General features: G+C 42.1%; 1 protein-coding gene across 2 annotated transcripts in view; it reads right to left on the bottom strand.

The window, feature by feature from the left end:
- Positions 1 to 16,534, bottom strand: part of form3 (formin 3) — a 30,986-nt gene that overhangs the window by 11,714 nt on the left and 2,738 nt on the right. The window contains exons 1-3 of one of the 2 annotated variants that reach the window (XM_017165783.3): positions 4,688 to 5,068; positions 987 to 1,359; positions 756 to 930 (exon numbers count right to left, since the gene is read on the bottom strand). In XM_017165783.3, coding sequence (XP_017021272.1) covers positions 756 to 930; positions 987 to 1,169 — 358 coding nt within the window. In that variant the 5' untranslated portion in view covers positions 1,170 to 1,359; positions 4,688 to 5,068. Of the gene's footprint in view, positions 1 to 755; positions 931 to 986; positions 1,360 to 4,687; positions 5,069 to 16,534 lie in introns of those variants that run through there. The other variant, XM_017165782.3, reaches the window with a different exon arrangement.

Below are 16,534 nucleotides of genomic sequence, written 5' to 3'. Positions count from 1 at the left end.
CCCTTACATATTTACTTAAAAATAGGTCTTTAAGAGGACATTTATCCGCAAATCCACATAAATCACTCTCTTAAGCTGGATTTTTTACAGTTTGCCAAATCATTAAGGTGCAAATGGGTACTTAGTCTGCAAGTAGCGTTTTTCATTTCCAAAATCTTTGTTTGGAATCAAAACGTCCCCGATGACCCGACAACTTTTTTTTGCCACAATTAATAAATCAGCAATAAATAAACAATGTTCGTTTGACCGATTTTCGCAGCTCCAGTTCAAATGACTTTGCAGAGCAATTACTGGCTTAAAGACGCGCGCCTCCTAATCGCCGGCACGTGCTAAGGTTACTCGGAATCACAAAGGCGATTTGGCATTTTCGGCTCTTCGCATCTACGGAGTCCGAACCCTGTCATTATCTAACCTCAACGAGCGCAGCCCCCGAGGGTCGCTGGTGTGGCTGCCTGAAACTGGGGAGAGACTCGAAAGAAATCCGGAGACTCGGTGTCACGCAAACAGTATACTGTATAAAGTATACAGTATATGTATATATTGGCCAAACAGACGACCGGGCTCATACGGTCAAGGCCACTGGCCGTAGCACTGGATCAGCGGGCACATCAATCAAATCAATGAAATCGAAGACAGCACCAATGGCACAGCGACAATCGCCGGTGAACAGCCTGTTGACTTTTGCGGGTTTATCTCCCTCGTTTTGGTCAGTTATTGTATTATAACGTTAGGTATTTCCTATGGGTTCAGCTCACCTATAAATTCGTTGCGAATGCGAATCCTCTCCTGCAATGTGGCCGCCGAGATGATGACGCAGTTGATGAAGGCCAACAGGGCGGCCTGATAATCCAGTGGCGGTGAGGCGGCGGCACTCGACAGCTCCAGTTCGTTGATGACAATCTTGAAGCGGTATCGCTGCTTCTTGAGATTCTGTAGATATAACAAATAAATATATAAATTTTCTATTTAGAAAAACGTTCTATTACCTTATAAAATTCGAGGGTTTCGATGGCGCGGGCATAGCCATCGGGACTGTAGGCGCAGAGCGCTGAGAGCAGCTCAAAGACCTGCTTCTTAACGGTGGCATTCTGCGTGTCCAGGGCAGCGCCCAGCTTTGCTATGTAGTCACGATTCTCGACGATGTAGTCCAGGCCGATGCGTGAGTCCATCTTGGATGTTGCTTTGGATTCTCGGTTCTTTTGGGATAGCGGATGATCACGTCCCCAAAAACAGGGGCAATCGAATCGAGTCGAACCGGAGCGAGACGATCGATTATGGCGGCTAGTTGCAAGGGTTTCGGCTCTTGCATGGAATATCTAAGCAGTTCACGTCATGCCGAACGCTCCTCGTGCTCTGAATCTGTAAGGGAAAATCAGAAAATGGGAAAATTTGGTTAGTTACTGGTCTAAGCTGCGATTGAATTGCATTTTGGGGGCCCTGTCCCTTCAATTGTCGCCCTGTCACGCGTCGTTCCATATCTTGAGGGCTGCCCAGACCCCCGCCACGTTTTAATTAATTTACGATCGGTTCTCTAGGCCTCGGGCCGAAATTGTCATAAATTAATATTGGCCCAGTCCAACGACAACCGCCAAGGGGCGTAACAGATTTTTAGTTTGTTCAGTTTTCGATTTTTGATATTCGATTTTTTTGGATTAACATTCGAGGAGGCACGATCAAAGGTAACCTTTGGCGGGTTCCGCCTTCTAGAACGGCATCTAGATCTAGGCCCCTCAATTACCAGAGCAAACGATCTCGTTAATTTGTTTACACTCGATACGTACGGCAGTCAATACTTTCGATTAGTCGCCGACAAAAGCTGTCGTTTAGGTTGGCGGCATATTAAAATAAGATTTTTCATTAATATACAAAATTAATGCAACAAAAAAGAGCCGCTATAAAATGCCTAACATATCTGTTAAGAGCTCTGATCTCAAGTGGCACTTTGCGTTATTTGAAATTATAATTTGTGTGCGCGCTAAATGCTCATGTTATTGCCATTGTTTTTATTGTTTTTCGCTGTTATTGTGTTATTATCGTTGACTTTTTAAAAGGCTGCCCCATAGGCTGTGGGATCGGCATCCGACGCTAATGAAATCACATAAAACGCCGTCAAATTAATGGACAGACATTGCAAAGTGACATCCTTGCGATATGCCTTATTGTCAGTCGTCACTTAACATGATATTTCCGATAATGCCTGCAAAGTGCCCCGTCTCGGAGGAGAGTTCTCTGTAAAAGTCTCTGGAGAAAAACAAAAACGAGTTCTCAATCAAAACACAGGCCACTTTGTATCTCTGTTCTCGTTGAAATTTCGCTTGCTGAATGTGGATCTACACTGTGCCACACAACCGGGCTATGAGCTCTACCAATTAGCAAGTGATAGTCATCTCATCCAGTTAACCTATGCAAATTGTGCCCTTTAAAGGCTTTCGCAGTGATTTAATCGATTCGGTTGATAAAAACCGGGAATTTTGCCATGACTTTGTGAAATAAAGCAGATCAGTGTGACAGATAAATATTATCGTGTTTTGTAAGGCGGGGCAAATATTTGTAGTACAAGTTATTATTATAGTAATCAAGTAAGTCAATATTTAGGTTTTGAATCAAGTCAAGTGTGGGGGATCTGGTCACGTGCCATTTTTATAGTGATTTAAATTATAAAATAAGGCTATATATTTATTGATTGTTATAAAATGAACTTTAAAATATCAGAGAATATGGAAGGATATATAAAGTCTCTTTTATAAATGAATTTCAACTAGTAAGTGTGATCCTAAAATGTATCCCTAAGCTCCCATCATCTTAAAAATGAATTATAATTCTTATTAATTCAAAAGATTTCTTAACCCAAAAATTTGTGAATGAGTGTGCTTGGTCTAAGCGTGCTGGGAATGGGCTCTAAATAATTTAGCACAACACCCGCACACCGGCTATGAATTTCCGAGAGTGATAGGACGATAAATTAATAATGCTTATCTCTAAACTGGTTCTATTAGCCCAGCCAGCCATAGCACTATTGTTGCTATTTATTGCAAAACGGCAGCCGAGTAAAATCGGCATTGAGTTGTTAAGAAGTGGCAAAGGGAGTAGCGGCTGCCTGGGAATTGGATTCGGTATGGAAATGTTAATGAACCCGGGGGAGACTAATTAGAATTTGTGCGGACCCAGGAGAAAAAGGTGCAAGCCCGGCTCACTTGCCCATTTATCTTGTCATGGATTTCGGACAAAATCGGGGCGTTGACAGGCGCAAATGACTTGGTCCCCCTCAGCCGACAGGTGGTGTCTGTCGGTGGCGACTCGCTGGCGTCGTCGATAAAATGTCAACCCGAGCATCGAATGGCATACAGTAAATGCCCACAAATTGCTCACGCCGCTCGCTGCTGGCTGCCATTGTGGAAATAGTTCCCTCGTCATCGCCTCGCTCCCAGCCATGTTAAAGTGCAAGTAATAATTCACCGGTTTCAACAGTTTTCAGCCAATCCAAGCCACACCGCTGTCCCCTCCTGATCGTTTTCAATGTCTCGCGACATTATAATATTTCTGTATAAATTATGTTGCTGCTTATTAACCAAAGCCCACGGGGCGTATGCCGAATGGCTAAATGTGATTAAATGTTGTGCAAACTGCATGTTTCTGGGCAGGGCTTCGAATCAAATGTATTTTCGGGCTGGGCAGGTGCATTCCTCTCATCTACTGGTAAATTATGGGGTTCATAAGAGATGGAAAAAGATCGAAAATGCTATTGATATGTGGAAAATGAATATAAAGACATCAAGATTAGTTCAATTGGAAGTAAAGCAAGGTCTGATAATTTCAATGTTATTATTTACAGCAAACTGAAATGCTTTGCCACCTCTAGAAGCTAGGACACTTGACCAACTTGGCCAGAAACTGGACTGAGAAATCAAGCATGCTTGAGGAGATTTACGAATGTAAACAGCTGAAGATCAACTACCGTAGCGGCAACATCAACATCGACAGCAACAGCAATGGCAGCGGCAAGAGCAACATCAACTTGGGCAGCAGCAACATCTGTTGCAATCGGCGCAAGGTCGTTCCACATGTGATATTTTATTTTTTTTAATTTTGGCCTGGCCGCCACCTGTAACAAATTGTAGCAAATGAAGCTGCAGTGGAAGCCGGAGTGGACGTCTCTGGGTTTTTTCTATTAACATTTCCAACGGGTGTGTCGCCGCCACTGCTGCTAAGGTGACTGCACAGTTTTCATAAATTTTTATTGAATTTTTATGGCTGCAGGCAGCCGTCGTCATCGTCACATTGAATTTGCATGCTGATGTCTACACAAAAGCACACCGAATAAATAAGCATAAAAAATAAAATAAACAGTCGAACAGCCATTGAGAAAAGTGTTTTGCACTTAATAGTAAAGGCTGCTGCTGCTGATAAAAGCGCTACGAAAATGAAAACTTGGTAAAAGTATCATTAGGCTAATAGCATAATTTATCCCTGTCATCCGGCAAACATCTTGATCCGTCTTGGTTCATATAGTTTATATTGAATTGTTTATAAGCTGCCTTATCAACAAACGGCGCAGAGTGTGAGAATGTGTCTGGGAACCGAGGAACTCAAACAACTCGAGCAGCTCAAACTCGAAACAGAACAGACGCTTTGTTGCAGCTTTCGATTTGAGAAAATGTGAAATAAAAAAAAACACAGAAAGACATACAGAAAATCATGGAGTTGGAGTCATAACACTTGACAACAGACGGCGCAGCAGCAATATCGCATCGCAGCAACGCCGGCGACAGCAGCAACATCATATGGCAACGATGTCTCCGGCTCCGTCTCCGTCTCCGACTTGCAATCAAAACACGATCTTGGCGCTCAGCATTGACCTTATGGCTTCTAAAATCGGTAAAAACATCTTTACAGCTCCATGTGGCACTGTCGATTGTTGTTACTGTCGCTAAAAATACGAAAACTCAGGCGTACTTGAAACTGGGATACATTTTATAGCCTTTATGGGTACACAGAACTAAATTATTTTTTAATTTTGAAAGGAAAACCACGTGTAATATGTTTGCATTACATTTGTGTTATATTTTAACATAATAATTTCACTGTCAAATGGCTTCTTAAAGGTCATTGCCAATTAAATTCAGCCAATTTTTTCCATTCATTTATTTTTTCTGTGTATTTCTGAATGTCCGTTTTCAATTCCAAGCGACTCATTCATAAAGCGAAATGTGAAAAAAAGTGGAATAATTTTTTAAGGATACCGCCTTGCACATTTTCGGTTATATGTCAAGTTTAAGTGGCAGACGCCAAGGTCGCCACTCGGCAACTCGTCCGCTCGGAGGCGTCGCAAATTGAGCAATTAGGGCGTGGCCAAGTCCGCCTCATTTGCACTTACTCCACTCGACTTAATTCGTCAATTAGCCGGGGCTAAGGTAATCACAGCTTCGGCTGGAACCAGCTGGCCAACTGGACAGTCCCATCAACTCGAGAGCCGAGCTCGTGGGCGTTCAACAGCCAAATTCAAGAGCCACAACAAAGCAAATAAGTTTAATGATTTTTTGTATTTCGAGTATATTGTACGGTCAACAAAGAACGTTTGACTACGAAAATAAATAAAATGCAGCCCACGGACCAGAAAAACAGACGAAAAATGTTTAAAATACTGCGTAGGTTTTGCATTTTGATGATGACCACAAGCCACAAAGATCACCCAACTAGCGGAGATCGCTCAAAACTACATATATGATTCTATGCGGATGGAGATGGCGCTGTGAAGTGGATGAGTCCAAAGTCAACATTTTGTAATCCACCAGAAATATCTTCTTTACTGGCTTTAAAGATAACACCAAAATACTTGAGATAATAATAGAGTTCCCAAAATAAGTACGAATACAATTGTAAGATGCTAATGGAATTGTAAATATTTGTTTACAGTCAAATTTAAAAATTATATTCTTTTTTTTGGTTAAATTAAAAAGAAGTTTCATGTTCATATTATCTCAGAAAATATCAACAGGATTTTTGAAATTTAAATAATCCCACGCTGATTTGGTTTAATCAGCACTTTAATGAACCAAATGTTTTGCTATAAATACAAACTGAAAACCCAAACTCATTAGGTTGCTTCCATGTTGTTTAAACAAACCTTTCTTGTTTGCGTTTTAAAAGCATTAAAAGTGACCACCAGAAACATGGTAACAGCAGACTCCAATCACTTAATAGAACGCTATGTTTCTATTAATATTTATTCCGTTCATAGACACACCCCTCCTCTCAGTGTTCCACTTAAAAAGTGGAGATTATCCGTGACTTCTCTTGATTGGGTTCCCTTGAGATCGCCGCGTGGCGCTAGTTGACATCTGACAGCAAACGCGGGCAGAGTCACAGATCGGTGACTGCATAAACCCTGGGGAAACCCCCGACTCCACACCCTTGATGAGAATTTATGGACGATCCCACAGGCTTTCGGGTTAAATAGACTCAACTGGCAATGACAGAGCGCTCTGTGCACTTGGAACCCCATGAAAAACCCATCAAATGTGTCAAAAGCAGCGCGTCATTGGAAAATTTTCTATTGTTTTAGGGCTCCGTTTCGTTATTTTCAAATTCATGGGGACTTTGCGCAAGCGCGAAGTGTGAAAAATAAGGCGAACAGGTTGGAGTTAGTACACTAAAAGAAAAAATCTACACAACATAGGAATAAGACTCAAAAATCAGATCCAATTCCCATTTAAAATTATTTAGACTTTACTGTGTTCTCCCAAATAAATAATAAATAAATTTACTTCATTAGAATTTACGTAATGACTTGGTTTTATCCTATTTTTCCTCGTGTACAACTATCTGGAATTGGGTCTGAAACCGAACTGTGGTAAGCCTATAAAATATACGGCGCTAATGGGCCATTTTCACGCTTATTTACACAATGGAAAAGCGAAAGTTTTATTTATGGGCGGGTCATGGATTTGTGGTGTTCGCAGGCAGCTCACCTGATTTCCAGGTGCTGTAAATTCTATGCCACCAAAGTGCATAAATATGTTCGAATGTTGCACTTATGACAGCACCCAAAACATGCAACAAGTCTGGCCGCATTTACAGGTGGTGCCGGTGTCCAAAAAAATATAAGTGAGACAAACAAATGTTCAAGTGAAGTGGTCAATGTCCACTTGAGTGGCCCGAAAACAAAAAAATCACATGAAAAATATGAACAAAAAATCGTTTGGCATGCCGACGGCTTCCAGGGCCAATCGACAATGAGCGCTAATTATGTTGAGCTGAGCCGAGCCGGGCCGAGACGAGATCACTTGCCAAAAAGGTTCAATGCACCGCTGCAGCATTTCAAATCCCTTGTTGACCTTAACTTTGAATTGTCAAAATACAAAAGTTCAAGCCGACACAAAGCCCCGAACAATGAGCACAAAGCGCAAGACACATAAAAGAAGTGAGCCACGGAAACCTACATACTTTGGCCCAAACTCAAAAGGGTACACAATGAGAAAATTGTATTGAATTTTGGGAACTGGAAATTAACAAGGTTTTAGTAATAAATTATAGCTAAGATATTCATGGAATCCCTTTCATTCTAAGCTATTTAAGATTATTAGCACTTAAATGTTAGCTTTAAAATTGTCTTCAAATGTTTATTTAGATTGTTTATACTTTATATACGTAAGCATAATTTCTCTCAGTGCTTATGTGATTCATTTAAAAAGTGCTGGCCATATGCAGGCCGCACTGCACACAGATGCTCGAGAATATGCTGCTCGGATGGATTTGGATTTGGATGCTGCTGCTGCTGCCACCGCGTTGACATTGACTTGTGGTTTCAGTTGCCGCCGCTGCCGCATTTCAAGTTTTCAGTTTTTTTTATTCAGTCTTTTCAGCTTTTTCTGCATTTTTTTCTATAGTTTTTAGTTTCTGTGTGTGGGCTGGAATTGTTTTCCTCACTTCATTCATAGAGTCACAGCTCGCGCTTAACTGATTAGTCAGCTTCTTGGCTTTTTGGGGAGCAGCTGAGCTCGGGTATTTGGGTGTGATTCTTGCCACAGTTTTTTGCGTGGTATACGTATCTTTGTTTGTCCTTCACAAACATTTGTTTGGCCAACAACTCACAGCTCACAGCTCACAGCTCACAACTCACAGCTCACGGCTCATAGTTTTTGTGGTTTGCGGCATCTGAACTGAACTCGTACTTCCGCATGAATACTCGTCGATCATACACATACATGGCTTATCGATATATCTTGTGACTATATTTAGCTGGCGAGATTAGGCGAGTTTATCTTTATCGCCTTTATGCTTCAGAATCCAAGTGTCATTGGATCGCCCACAAATGGCGGTGGAGTGAGTCACAGACTCGGGGGAAATGTGTCGTCACAAGACGATGCTTAATTGAACATTGAACATTATAACTTTTAGTCAATGTTACAGACGTTTATGGAATAAGTACAGATTATATATTACAAATAACCCAAAATATACTTAATTAAAAGTCGCTGACTAGTTCTAATAATTAAAAGATATTACGCATTAAGTTGAGTTTAATGTAGACATCACAATTAAGAACCTTTTCTAGTTTTCCGTGTGGCACTTTTCCCGCCCAGTGTTAAGCAACCAGTTCCCATTTATGTAAGTTCAACATTTTGCAGATTTATCCCAGCCAGCAGCAGCTGCACTCGTTGCCTCTCGTTAGAACAACAAAGTTAAACAAAGCTCGGACTGACTGCATAAATTAAGTGCCAGAGGGGGAAGAATGATATCGGGTGACAAGCGTGAAAAGCGCAGGTCTGACAGGTACTACTACGACTATATAACCACGCGGAGATTAAAGGCCAGCCAGCCTTCGCTACTTTTACCTTTTGGCCAAAAGGCGCTGCGCTTGCGCAATCCCTGAATCCACAATTTACAATTTACAATTTACAATTCCAGCGATCCTCACAGCGCCAACTCGAACTTGAACTACATTGCATTCGACATCAAAATAAATACATAATCGTAAATATAAAACCAGCGCGGATTGCTCCCATTTCTTGACCAGGCAGGCACAGGCCACACCACGTGACTGGCGAATTAGTTGGTCAATGTTTCGCGGCCGTTGTTGCTTTTTGGGGCACGGACCGAGACAGATTGGGGCGCTTGGCAGCTGAAAAAGCTGAAAAAGAGATACATCCACAACTACAGGCACAGCCACATCCACGGATCTCCAGGCAGCCGCATCGCCCACAGTGCCGCTCGTTTGCCTTTGTTGTTTGCCACCAAGTGGCAGTGACAGTGGCCGAGAAGGGGTATACCTTCAATGGGAAACTGTCTTAAAATATAGATTCTTTCATATTATTATTATATAATAAATCTTACTTTATAAAATAAACCTGTCCAAAGACTAAACAAAGTTGCTGATACCCTTAAGATTTTTTACTTTAAAAAATTAGTTTCAAGTCAAGTTAATAAGCGTATTTCACATTCGCTACAATCCTCTCACAATTTGCACCTCATTGTTGGCTCGTGAACTTGTAACCAAGTTGTAACCTGATATTTGCCAGCATTAACTTTACTTTTTTGTTGCATTGTCTTCTTGGCGATTCGCTCGCTTTGGGCTATTTATAAAATAGTAAACGCTTTAGCTGGCTGCGGCCATTGTCTCACAATTAAGATTTCATTGTGAGATTTCGCGGCATGGGCCAGGCGGGCCACGCGGCGTATGCGCGATGCCGCGAACCGAATCAAACGCAATGTGCTATTTGCAATTTGCAATTTGCCACTTGCAGCGCTCTGAGCATCAACAGGCAATAATTTGTTTAATTAGGCGTAAATGACGCCGACGTCGTGGCTCTAATGGAGCGTGGCTGATTTTAATAGCTTGTCGGGTTGGCTTTAACCTTACAGTGCGGCTTGTGGTTGTGGCAAGTGATTCGCCATTCGCAGTTGTAATTCTGCTGACTCTGCAACTGCCACACCCCGATTGGCGATCGGTGAGCCATGCTAATGCCATATTCTTGCAACCCGAAATGCCAGAAAAGATATGGGTATATGTGGCCAGGCCCAGACATATGTATGACTGCCGCCGACCTGCCAACCGATCGACGATCGCACGGATCGCATTTGATTGCGCCCCGATCGATCTTTGGATGCCTTTGCCATTCACGACGATAATTCAATTAATTGCGAAAATGTCCTAGAGACAAATTCATATTCACAGCAGACGGCGGCGATTGCAACAAAGTGCAAGTACACAAGTGCACTGGGAAGAAAAAGATGCACCACAAGTAAAAATTTAATAAATAAATATTACTAGAGAAAATTCTAAAAAATATATTAAAGGGTCTTCTTTATAAAGTAAACTTTACAGATTTCCTATTGATTTTAGTTAACATTCAAATCAATTATATATTTCTCTACTATTTTCCCCCAGTGTATCATTTATAGCGGTCTGTAGATGATCGTGGCTAGTCGTGTCCACCATCGTGTAGCTTTTCATTAAATTTCATTAAATTCTTTTATGCGATAGCAAAGCAAAATCAGCAGCAGCATTAAGCATTGCAACATTTTTTGCGATCCGATTGGAGTGTTTGTGGCTGTGCTGGAAAGTGGTGATCGCTGGCTGATCTTCGCTCCATGCTCGATGCCTGATGCCCGATGCATTTTATGACTTTGATTTATTTGTGCAAATTATTTTTAAGCTGTTACATGACTAGCAGGGATCTGCGGCTCTCGAGGAAGTGTTTGCCGCGTCTGCTGCAGAGCAGAGTGATCGGTGATCAGCAATTTGCCATTTCCCATCGCTCATCGCTCATTGCGGCCAAGTTATTAGCTGTCTGCAATTGTCAGCGATCGCTCGACGCTTGACGGCTGCGCTCCCGCTCCCAATTCCCTGCACTCCACTTCAAGGCTCACCAATCTTCAATCTTCAATCTCCAATCCCAACCGATCCTCAATCCGATCCCGTGCGATCCCAAGGCGCATTGGCAATTGCATAAGCGAGTGATCTCTCCATCTGTCTGTCTGAGGATCAGCTGTGCATAATTTCAATTTGACAAAGCACATACGATCGATGGCTTGGCTGATAGGCGCCGCTTAACTCGGTTTTAAGAGCCCGAGGCTAGGGCTTTTCCCCGATTTCTCATAACCCCGCCTCCTCCCATATGGCATGTCCATTCAGCGTGCTTAATTACTTTCGTAGGGAGTTTGGGTTTTGATAATCGACGCAGTCTCTGGGAACTGGGAACTCGGATTTGGTTTGGGGATGGAATGGGATACAGTATGGGCATTGGGCACGGATATCCGCGTACGTGCCGGGCATTGGCAAGCTCTCTGGAGAAGCCACAGCTGGGCTAGACCACACTGCCTCTTTTTGGGGTATGCTGACCTATAAAAATCGTAGCTATCTATTTAGATTCTTAATGTTGAATAATAAAATAAATTAAATTATAAGAATTTTGAAATCAAAGCACTTTAAAGTGTTATTTAAAGATATATGATCTTGGTAAACTGCATAAATCCTACGGTTAAATGTCTTATTAAATGTTATGTTGAGATTTGAGATACATATAAAAAAAAATATAAAACAACCTGAATTAACTGTTTTAATTCTTTGACTGCCAAAACTGAACAACTGTTTTGACTAATAATTAAGTTGGCAACATTTTCCCATACAACTTGTTAAAATAATAATTTTGTAGGCCCAAACACAATTGGCAAAGTAAACAAATCAACATGGTTTGGACGGCATTTGAAGTGCTGCAAAAATTACCCGCCCACGAGTTGAAGAGCATTTGCGTTTCGATGGCTTGTTTCCTTCCTGTGTCTGATGAGGCCTACCCCCTACCCCCCTCTCAGCGTAATGCTTAATGAAAACAAATGAATTTATGAGTCGTTGCCGTCTGAGCTCCCCCCGAAGAGACTTATCCCAGCGATCACCTCGTGGAACATTGGCATTGGCCATTGGCCATTCCGCTTTTGTCTCCCCACTCGGTCGATTTATGGCTTACGCACTTTTTTTTTCCTCGAGTGGAGAGCGCTTTATTAGCAGCGGCCGTTGCGTTATTATTTATTTATTATTGTAATGCGAGTAAGGCGGCCGCATAAATTATTGTAATTTACCGTTGCAGCGGCTGCGGTCACAGTTACACACACGCCGTCAGGGTCTAAGGTCCGCCCCGATTTGGGGGCGATCGATGTGATTGATCGGTTTGTAATTGGCACCGTGTTGGCCGTGTTTTGATGGGCCCATGCAAATCTTGAGCTTTGGCTAGGGATTGTTGTTTTGGTAGCAAAGTTCAAACGAGGTTCTTCCGACGAACCTTGGACCGATGGGCCCACTTTGGTGGCGAGTGCAGTTGTGTCAAAACTAGGGGGATACTTAACTTAAATATTATTTATAGCCTTAACTGAAAAATTACAATGAATATAAGTAACCTCGATAAAAAGCTAAGCTCCAAAACGTGATAAATGGCAACAAGCAAAATGTAATGTTACTTTTAATCCGCGTAATCCCGATTTCTAGAACGCGATCTTTATTTTTTGCTCTGTGGCGAGAACAGCCAGCAGGCAGAGGCAGAGCCCGAGATACAAAGATACTGAGATACTTTCAGCCGCACACGCAGCTGCGGAAACGTAAAACAATGTAGGTGAAACAAGTTCCCGCAAATGCCAAACTTAAGAGCCCGGCAATCCACTCGCTCGTATAGATGCAAATCAATAGCAGATTTTGGGCCTTAATAGAATTTGTTTCGTTTTTTCTTTTTTTTTTTACGAATTTAGAGGCGGCAGCGAAAACCGCAACGGCAACCGCAGCTCAGACAAACAAACGCAAAGGCGCCGTCGCAAACACTTTGCTCCGCAGAGTCAAACCCCAGGGCGGCACTTGACTTGAGTAACCGAAACAGACAGGGAGATTAGAGAGAGAGGGCACTAGACAAGTAGAATGAGACAGCGAGAGCTATTTATTTAGTAAACAAGTCACTCTCTAACTTATGTCGTCGATTAGCCGAGAATTTCCGCTTTCAATCGACGGCTGCTCGTAAATTAGCGAAATTTTAATAAGAATCAGCCACCGCAAGGGACTCCGTCTGAGATGTTCCGAGAATCCCCATCGACCTTGGGCACAAGAGACTCAGCCAATAGCCATATGTCGCTCCTTCTTCAGCGAATCAAATAAATATTTATGCTCGTGTTCGAGGGTAATAAAACTTCAGAAGTAGGCAAAAATAAATGAGCTGAATTAGCCATGCGAGGCACAGCGAAAAGTTGGCTACACCCTTGCCAATTGATCATTCATTAGACGAGACATCTGCACAGAAAGAAATATATAACCTGGTTACCAAATTAAATTTATTTTGTGGGGTCAAGAACATATCTTTACTTTAGTTTCTTCAAGTGTAACCTAAGAGTACGAGTGTTAAGCAACTTATGGAACAAATAAACGAGTCTTTATTAGCCGATAATTGCCGATCAAATAAGGCCCGATCGTACCGCGACCAGTACGTTTCCATCGTAGATCAGTTTGATTGATATTAGCCATCCCCGAAGGCATCCAAATATTGTCTCGAGTCGCCTTAATGCCTGGCAGTAGCATCCGTGACCCTGTCTGATTCACGCAAAGTTCTTTACACTAATGTGATTTTGCCAGCGAGGGAGGGCAATAAGTAATAACATTAAATAATGAATATTTTTGCTGCTCTTTCAATTGTTTGCTCAACCTTCGATGCTCGCCTGACATTTTATTGACGCATTATTTGTCTCTTGCCTTACGAATTTGCTGTCTTCGGGCTTAGCAGAGAATGCAAATTTCCAAGATCGGTGATTATGGTTAAATTATGCACAAAAACAAAAAAGACTTGGCAAAAAATACAAATTAGGCGGGCGTATAAAAAATTTCACCTGCTGACAAGTCGAGCCAAGGTAATCGACTCCATCGCCAAATATGGCCAAAGCCGCCCTAGAAATTGTTTTCAGATATTGGCAAAAAGCGGCTAATGGACGGCTAGAAAGTGGCAGACCCACAAAAGCCAGGCTAACTGGGCCACCTAATCGGGGGGCGGAAGTGCCGTTTGGCTATATCTTTCCCTATCTCTGCGGTTCTACGAATTATCTGACTTGGCTCTGAGTGTCGGCTACCCACAAAGCCCCCCAAAGACTAAGTCAATAATTACACAGTCGTCCCCCCGTTGTCGGGGCGATTCCTCCTCCAATGGCACTAAGCGATTCGAAGCGTGAAAAACGCTTCCTATTATTAGTTTAATTTGTTTTGGGCGCGCAATTTAATTTATATAACAATAATCGTTTATAAATGATAAATTAATATGGGAAACAAATTGTATGGGCGGTCGAGAGCTTGGAGCTTGGAGCTCTCATCTCTCGATCGCTGATGTTTAAACGCCAAGTGGTCGACAAGTTGCCAAAATTGGCAAGGCTTAAATGGACACAACAGCAACTCGGCTAGCGATGGCTGGCTGGCTGACTGGAATCACTGTGGTTGCCGGCTAACTCGGACTTGGTTAGTTATTTCCTCCTATCCGCCTTTGTTTGGGTAATTTACGAGAGTCTCCCTGTGACTGGCTTTGAGCTGGCGTGGGTTGCTTTCGGATGGGTCAGTAGTCGTCAGTCGGTAGTCGGTGGTTTTTGGTGCCTTTGTATTACGCATACGCCATGTTTGCTTTGATTTCTTACTCTCTGCTTTTGAATGGACACTGGGCGAGAACTTCCAAATAGGGAACGCAGCTAAGCAAGGCGAATTTCGCTTTGTTTGCGATTTCTTTTTTATTTAAATTTTTTGTAGTTTTAAAGGGGGAAAATCTAATATTAAGGAGGAGTGCACAAAGAAAAAATAAAGACAATAAACTATATATTTCATCACCTATTATTGTCATTTTTGTGCCATCAATTCATCATTTCAAATCATTTGTATAAAATAAGATAAAAATCTAATTTTTATGTTATTCTTGTATTAACTTCCTTTTAAATTTGTATTTATTGACTGCATATTTTCTTACAGTGTACCTAAAGACGCTGAGTTTTGAAACCCATTCACCTAAACTCCCAGCTTCCTGTATTAAAAATCCTAAAAATTATTATTTACAACAAACACACCTTAGGCCACTCGGAAACGACTTCCAATTATTTTCATACGCGCTTGGGAAATTTAAATGAGCTGATTTATGGCTATTTGATGAGCACATTAACCGGAGGAGGAGCCCCGCCCCCGCCCCCAGGCTCAGTGCCCATTCCTTCCTTCCAGCTACTGCTCAAAAGTTATTACATGTTTAAGTTTTATTGGTGGCTATGCCACACGAAATAAAATAACCAGCAGCTTTGCTTAAAATTCTTATGGCCTGCTTTTTTCTGCTGCTTTTTGTCAACTCTTTCGTTGCTGCGACGACTGAGTGTGTGCTCTGCGTGTGTGTGTGTGTGTACTGAGTGTACTTTATTATTAATTTTAAACGTGGGCCCACAACAACACGAACACCCACAGCATTTGTCAAGTTGCTTGGATTCTTTTCTTCGCCGTCTATTATTTCTGTTTTCGTTCTTTGCTGCTGGCCTGACCGCATTTGTTATTACTTTTTGCGGTCTCGCTGCTGGTGGTGGCTTTTGGTGCAGCAGCAGCCTTTGTGGATGTGTGCGAGTTGTATTCTTTGAGATTAATACTTGCAATTTGAACATTTCAGCACGTCGACGTCGGCGCCTGTTTCTAATTGCGAACGCAAATTACTCATACGCCGCGTTGTGCTCGCATAATTATCGCTTATTGCCACATCAAATCACCGGGCTGCGTGGGCAGTTGGCCTGGCTCAAAGACAATACAAAAAATCAAGCTGAATGTGTATGAATGAATGAATGTCGGTTGCCAAGCGCGCATCCTCCCTTAATGTCAGCTGCTGAATAACAATTATTTGCTGCCATTTTTGTTTACTGCTCAGCAAGTATCTTGGCTTCGCTCTCCCAGCAAATGAATCGCCTTTATGCGCTCATTTGCATATTAAATAAGCGGCTGCTTCACTGCCACTGCATCGGCGTTGGCTGCACTTCGTCGCAGCTTGTTGTTTATATTATTTTATTTTACCTTATTTTTCACTTATTTTGTATTTTTTTCTGCTGCTGTGGCTGTTTGGTCGGTTTCTAAGCGGCAGCAGCTGCTTTCCATGCAAAGAACACTCTGCGATCGTAGGTTGGCCAGCGGATTACGCGCGGGAGCCGCGATTTTTATTAGTATTCTCCATTCGGCTTGCTGACGCAAAAGAATGAAACGGCGATATTGCATAAGGTGGAAGTGGTTTAGTGTGTTACCTGCCCTTCGCCGTGGCAAGCCCACGATTTTCTCAGAAGAAATGTGGCGGAATGACAAGAAAAAATGGTTGAAAAACAAATGAATAGCATTTAGTTGGCACCTGACGGTAATGAAACATAATCAAGTCAAAATCTGTTGAGTTCAAAATATGGTAAAAGCATAATAGGTGAAAATCAAATATTTATTAAGAGATCACATTGATCAAGATTAGGCTTGGTCCATAAAATCATAAACATTTGGGTTAGAGAATATGGGGAATAATATTCGCATAGC

This window comes from Drosophila kikkawai, chromosome 3L, assembly GCF_030179895.1.
Source record: "Drosophila kikkawai strain 14028-0561.14 chromosome 3L, DkikHiC1v2, whole genome shotgun sequence".
Lineage (NCBI taxonomy): Eukaryota > Metazoa > Arthropoda > Insecta > Diptera > Drosophilidae > Drosophila > Drosophila kikkawai.
This window is presented reverse-complemented; position numbering and strand designations above follow the sequence as displayed.